Source organism: Phycodurus eques, chromosome 4, assembly GCF_024500275.1.
Source record: "Phycodurus eques isolate BA_2022a chromosome 4, UOR_Pequ_1.1, whole genome shotgun sequence".
Classification (NCBI taxonomy): Eukaryota; Metazoa; Chordata; class Actinopteri; order Syngnathiformes; family Syngnathidae; genus Phycodurus; species Phycodurus eques.
The window spans coordinates 10,209,860-10,216,223 of record NC_084528.1 but is presented as its reverse complement, the minus strand read 5'-3'; the positions used below and the strand labels follow the sequence as shown (position 1 = coordinate 10,216,223).

Genomic DNA, 6,364 nt, shown 5'->3' with positions numbered 1-6,364 from the left:
TGCTGGACGTCTCGTAAATTGTTTTGAAAATCTTGACCGGATGAGGATGCGGTCGCCACAGTCGTTAGTTTCAGACAAGGTAGCTAGCCGCTTGTGATTAGCCACGTCATGAAGTGTTACTCCTCAAAGATTAACGAGATTTGACCAAATCGGGAATTTGTCTTAATTTCTAATCCGACTTTGAACTTTACGTTTAATACTCTGAAATAATTATATGGAAAGATGTCAGACATAGGGGACTGGTTCAAAAGCATTCCCCTCATCACCAGGGGCTGGTTTGCTGCCTCGATTGCTGTTCCCCTTATAGGGAAACTAGGACTGATTGATCCCAGGAACCTCGCACTGAGGCCAGATTTGTTCTTAAGAAGATTTCACGTAAGTGTTTCTTTCTAGCCAAGCTAATGTTGTCATGTTTGTGTTTACGATCATGTTGGCCAGTTAGCAGGTGGCTAGCTTGGGTCCCTCAGCAGGCCGAGCCGAAAGGCAGCCAATCATCGCTTGCGACGTAAAGGATAATTAAAGACTTCCGGGTACACTGAGAGAGAGAGAGAGAGAGAGAGAGAGAGGGAGGGAAGCATATAAAGATAACATCAACACATAATTTGTAATATTTCAACAATTTTCTCCAGATGCAATATGTGTACATTACATTACTACTAAACAACTGAACCGGTATTTGGTTTAACCTAAAAAAATAGCCTTTTGTGCACATACTGCTTTATACTAAATTGTGACTGACTTATTCCAATGACAGATAATTAATTGGTTGATAAGGCCTGGATACATATTTTGCATTCTAAACAATCTCAGTCGCACCTCTAAAAAAGTGCCACTAAAAGCGGATGGACATTCTAAAGTTGCTGGCAGATAGATAGATGAACGAAGATACATTTCATGGAGTAAATATTTTTTTAAAGTTTTAACCTAATTGTGTTGTTTCTTTTCACTGGCATTAAATTGTCTTATTAAGGAGTGTTTTGTTGCAATTATGGATCCTTTGTGACTAATTGTGGCGTTGAGCAAGTTTAAAAGTGTTTATTCTTCCTTTATCTGCACCATAACATTGAGTTTTTGCGGCGGCGCTTAGCCAGAAAACACGATGGTACGGGGAATAGTTTCTTTGAGATTATGTGTCCTGTCAAAGCAGTTTGTTTGTAGTCGGCGCACATTTGTATTAGATTCAACTGCTTTATTTTTTAGCTGTGGAGACCAGTGACGGCCACCCTGTATTTCCCAGTGTACCCAAATACTGGCTTCCTGTTCCTTGTCAACCTATATTTCCTCTACAACTACTCCACCCGGTTAGAGACAGGTGAGAATTCCTAACCTACACACACACTGATAGTTTTTGTGTGTGTGTGTCATGTCACGCATTTTGTTTCTTTTTGGTTTTTAAGGAGCGTTTGATGGCCGACCGGCTGACTATGTCTTCATGCTCCTCTTCAACTGGATCTGCATTGTTGTATCCTTTCCTTCACTCTTTTAAATTTTTTTTTAGTTCACGAAATTTACATCCAGCCAAATCAAACAAACTTCAACACAGTCATTTTAGTGTCAACCCCAATTCCAATGACGTTGGGACAGCTGAAGCTGTACATCAAGCAAGAATGGGAAAGAATTCCACCTACAAAGCTTCAACAATTAGTGTCCTCAGTTCCCAAATGTTTATTGAATGTTGTTAAAAGAAAAGGTGATGTAACACAGTGGTAAACATGACCCTGTCCCAGCTTTTTTGGAACGTGTTGCAGCCATAAAATTCTAAATTAATGATTATTTGCTAAAAACAATAACGTTTATCAGTTTGAACATTAAATATCTTGTCTTTGTAGTGTATTCAATGAAATATAGGTTGAACATGATTTGCAAATCATTGTATAACACGTCCCGACTTCATTGGAATTGGGGTTATACTTAAAAAGATATTATTAGTGTTGTCTGTTTACAAGAGACAACATGTACTCAGCTGCTTTGCCAAAGGTGAAGTAGAAGAAAGTCCATGTGATGGGATAGGGGGTGACAACCGCCATTCCTTCCACAAGTCTCCAGCTGTGATCGAAGTGAGCCTGGTTGTGGTCCTTGACTCTGTGGTTGTAGATAACTGGGCTGCTCATGGACATGCAGGTTAGTGTTTAAAAACCTGATTATTGAACCTGAATGTGTACGTACGTGTCGGAAGGTGGCGTCCCACACTAATGCTATTGTAATGTCATAATTATAGGAAATATTTGTATAAAATGGACATCGAGACGGCATAAATATAAAACAGTCCAATGAAAATCATGCGACAGAAGAAGGATGTATTCTTACGCAACTACGCAATCTGGTTCATTGCGCGCTGCTCCTAACTGAAATGTGATAAGTGGAGCAAATATTTGTATGAAAAACACATCCAGGCAATACACTGTACAGTGGAACCTCGATAGAACAGACTAATAGGGGTGGGTCGTCAGTTACAGCAGATTGTCCGTTACATTGAAGCACTTTTTTGTGGCTATACATGTCTATTACTGTACAGTACAAAATTTTCGTTTCGTACTTTTTTGTGGCGTAAAACGCCCAGTACAGTATGAAGTTAGTGTAAATATAAAAAAGCTTGAAAATGTTTGAAGTTTTAAATTGTATCCAAGCCTACCACGCTTTTGTGCTTATTGTCGTAGTGACAAGTGGCAAGACGAGTTGGGTCGCTTTCATGAGCCGAGAGCAATTAGTGTGCTTCCTATTTCCATCCATCCATCCATTTTCTGAGCCGCTTCTGCTCACGAGGGTCGCGGGCGTGCTGGAGCCTATCCCAGCTATTATTGGGCAGGAGGCGGGGTAAACCCTGAACTGGTTGCCAGCCAAACGCAGGGCACATACAAACAAACAACCATTTGCACTCACAGTCACACTTACAGGCAATTTAGGGTTGTCAATTAACCTACCACGCATGTTTTTGGGATGTAGGAGGAAACCGGAGTGCCCGGAGAAAACCCACGCAGGCACGTTAGAACATGCAAACTCCACACAGGCGTGGCCAGGGATTGAACCCTGGTCCTCAGAACTGTGAGGCAGACGTTCCAACCAGTCCAACCGTGCCCTTCCTAGTTCCAAATCCGTTAATTAGATGCCACAGACGTACAGTTTGACAAAAAAAACTGTTACTCTACCAAAAATAGCATGTTCCAGACTCCAGAGATGTATTACTCTTTAAGTTAACTACTGCAGCTATGTGCTCTCTCTCTGTGCAGAGCTCGATGCGACAATAGTTAGACTCCTGCCTTCATGGCCGCAACATAAATGCATGGCCTGGAAATATGCCACATTTAACATGGCTGCCACATGTCATTGCATTGCCTTTGAAGGGAATGTCACCACATTCAACATGGCTGCCACGTCTGTTGGTTGTATATTTGTGACCCGGAAATACTCGTGTTGCAGTCTCTGCCTATGTTGTGCCACAACGCCAGGAAACAACTGTATCCAGTTCTGGAATTAACAGACCTTGTCAACACCCGTTTAAGTGACAACTGAAACCTATTTTTGGACACATGTACTGTCCAGACGATCCGTTAATTCCACTGTCTGTTAAATCGGGGTCCGGTAAATTCTACTGTATATAAACAATCAAATGAAAAACACTAAGTATGACAATAACTGTCTGTCATGGCTAACCTTGAAATGTTGTATGTATACATTGAGATATCTACTTTCTCTCATTCAGGAGTCAGTAGCTATGAAAAGTGTACACAGCCCTGTTCAAATGTCAGATTTTGGTGGTCTAAAAATTGAGACCAAAATAAATATTTCAAAACTTTTTCTGCCAATATTGTGACCCATAACCTGTACAACTCAATATAAAATAAAATAAAAAAATATATATATATTAGAGGGGGGAAGTAGAAATTAACTGTGATGCACACCCTCATAAGTGGGGTTGCGGTCATGCTCAAAATTAACCAATCACAATCTAACTCATAGTAATTTTAATTTCAGATGTTCTAGTAGGCTTTTCCTGACGTTGTTTAGTAACATTTTACAGCACAACCCAATAACTGCATCAAGCCTGTGACCCATTGCCTCCACCGGACTGTTACAGTCTTCATTTGAAATGCTTTTCCAGGCCTTTACTGCAGCCGCTTTCAGTTATTGTTTGTTTCATTCTTCAGTCTCCTCTTCAGGAGGTAAAATGCATGCTCTATTGGGTTAATGTCCAGTGATTGACTTGGGCAGTCTAAGACCTTCCACTCCCCCCCCGATTAAGTCCTTTGTAGTGTTGGCAGTGTGTTTTGGGTCATTGTCTTGTTGCATTATGAAGCTTATCCCGATTAGTTTGGATGCATTTTTCTGTAAATTGCCAGACAAAATGGTTTTGTAGACTTCAAAATTCATTCTGCTGCTACCATCATGAGTTACATCATCAATAAAGACGAGTGAACCCGTTCCAGAAGCAGTCATGCAAGCCCAAGCCATGACATTACCTCCACCATGCTTCACAGATGAGCTTGTGTGTTTCGGATCATAAGCAGATCCTTTCTTTCTCAATAGTTTGGCCTTTCCATTACTTTGGTAGAGGTTCATCTTGGTTTCATCAGTCCATAAAACTTTCTTCCAAAACCTTTGTGGCTCATCTCTGTACTACTTTGCAAAATCCTTCCGATTCCTTTTTCTGATGAGTAGTTTGCATCTTGTGGTATGGCCTGTATGCATATTTCTTCTCTCGAAGTCTTCTTCGAACAGTGGATTGTGATACCTTCAAACCTGCTCTGTGGAGGTTTGCAGTGATTTCACTGACTCATGTCTTTGGGCGTTTCTTCACAGCTCTCACAATGTTTCTGTCATCGACTGCTGTTGATACCCTTGGTCGACCTGTTCGATGTCTGTTGCTCAGTACACCAGTAGTTTTTCTTTTTCAGGACATTCCAAATTGTTGTATTGGCTATGCCCAATGTTTGTGCAATAGGTCTGATGGATTTCCCCTCGTCTCAAGCACTATCTAATCTTTAAGCAATCAATCTAAAAGGCAACACCTGAGCAACTAGAAACAACCCATCACTCACATGTTACAATACCTTTGCTCACTTGAAAAGGGAGTGGCTTCAAACAAAAGGTGCTCTGTCCAGAGTTGTTTAACATATCTAGATGTAAATACCATGAAATAAAAGCTGGAAAGCTGCAACTGAGTATTAGTTTGAGGATGTCCATATTTATGCAATCAGTTTGTACAGGTTATGTCAGGTTATGTATAAAGTTTTGAAATAATTTCTTGGTCTCCTTTTTTACATTACCAAAACCTGCCATTTGAACAGGCGTGTGTAGACTTTAAAAAAAATTTTTTTTTAAATATCCATTGTATTGTGTTTAGGTCTGCATTCAAAGTGTGACACGACAGCTCGCTATCCAGTTGCCAGGCAACTAGTCGAAACTCCAGGAAGTCACGAGGATTGTCATGACGAGACCTCAAGTGTTAGCAGAAAAGAATGTTAATGATGCTTGACTGGATGTTTACAGTATGTTGTTTTTGTTTATAGCTGCTGATGATCCCGTTGATCATGTCTGTACTGTACATCTGGGCTCAGTTCAATAAAGACATGATAGTTTCTTTCTGGTTTGGAACAAGATTCAAGGTAATATCATGTACCTATCTCAATGATATACTTACAGTGGGGCAAAACAGTATTTAGTCAGCCACCAATTGTGCAAGTTCTCCCACTTAAAAAGATGAGAGAGGCCTGTAATTTTCATCGTAGGTATACCTCACCTATGAGAGACAAAATGAGAAAAAGAAAAATCTAGAAAATCACGTCCATCCATCCATTTTTTGAGCCGCTTCTCCTCACTCGGGTCGCGGGAGTGCTGGAACCTATCCCAGCTATCATCGGGCAGGAGGCGGGGTACACCCTGAGCTGGTTGCCAGCCAATCGCAGGGTCTTCGCGGGCGTGCTGGAGCCTATCCCAGCTGTCATCGGGCAGGAGGCGGGGTACACCCTGAACTGGTTGCCAGCCAATTGCAGGGCACATACAAACCACCAACCATTCGCACTCACATTCGCACCTACGGGCAATTTAGAGTCTCCAATTAATGCATTTTTTTGGGATGTGGTAGGAAACCGGAGTGCCCGGAGAAAACCCACGCAGGCACGGGGAGAACATGCAAACTACACACAGGCGGGACCGGGGATTGAACCCGGGTCCTTAGAACTGTGAGGCTGACGCTCTAACCAGTCGGCCACCGTGGCGCCAGAAAATCACGTCTGATTTTTAAATAATTTTTGAGCAAATTATGGTGTAAAATAAGTATTTGGTCAATAATAAAATTTCATCTCAATACTTTGTTGTTATGTATCGTTTTTTGGCAATGACAGAGGTCAAACGTTTTCTGTAAGTC

General features: G+C 41.3%; 1 protein-coding gene across 1 annotated transcript in view; it reads left to right on the top strand.

Moving 5' to 3' along the window:
• The first annotated feature begins 49 nt into the window (after window positions 1-49).
• The window catches only part of derl1 (derlin 1), a 13,640-nt gene continuing 7,325 nt past the window's right edge, over window positions 50-6,364 (top strand). The window contains exons 1-5 of the mRNA XM_061673894.1: window positions 50-375; window positions 1,201-1,312; window positions 1,398-1,462; window positions 2,095-2,121; window positions 5,508-5,603. Coding sequence (XP_061529878.1) covers window positions 223-375; window positions 1,201-1,312; window positions 1,398-1,462; window positions 2,095-2,121; window positions 5,508-5,603 — 453 coding nt within the window. The 5' untranslated portion in view covers window positions 50-222. The remainder of the gene's footprint in view (window positions 376-1,200; window positions 1,313-1,397; window positions 1,463-2,094; window positions 2,122-5,507; window positions 5,604-6,364) is intronic.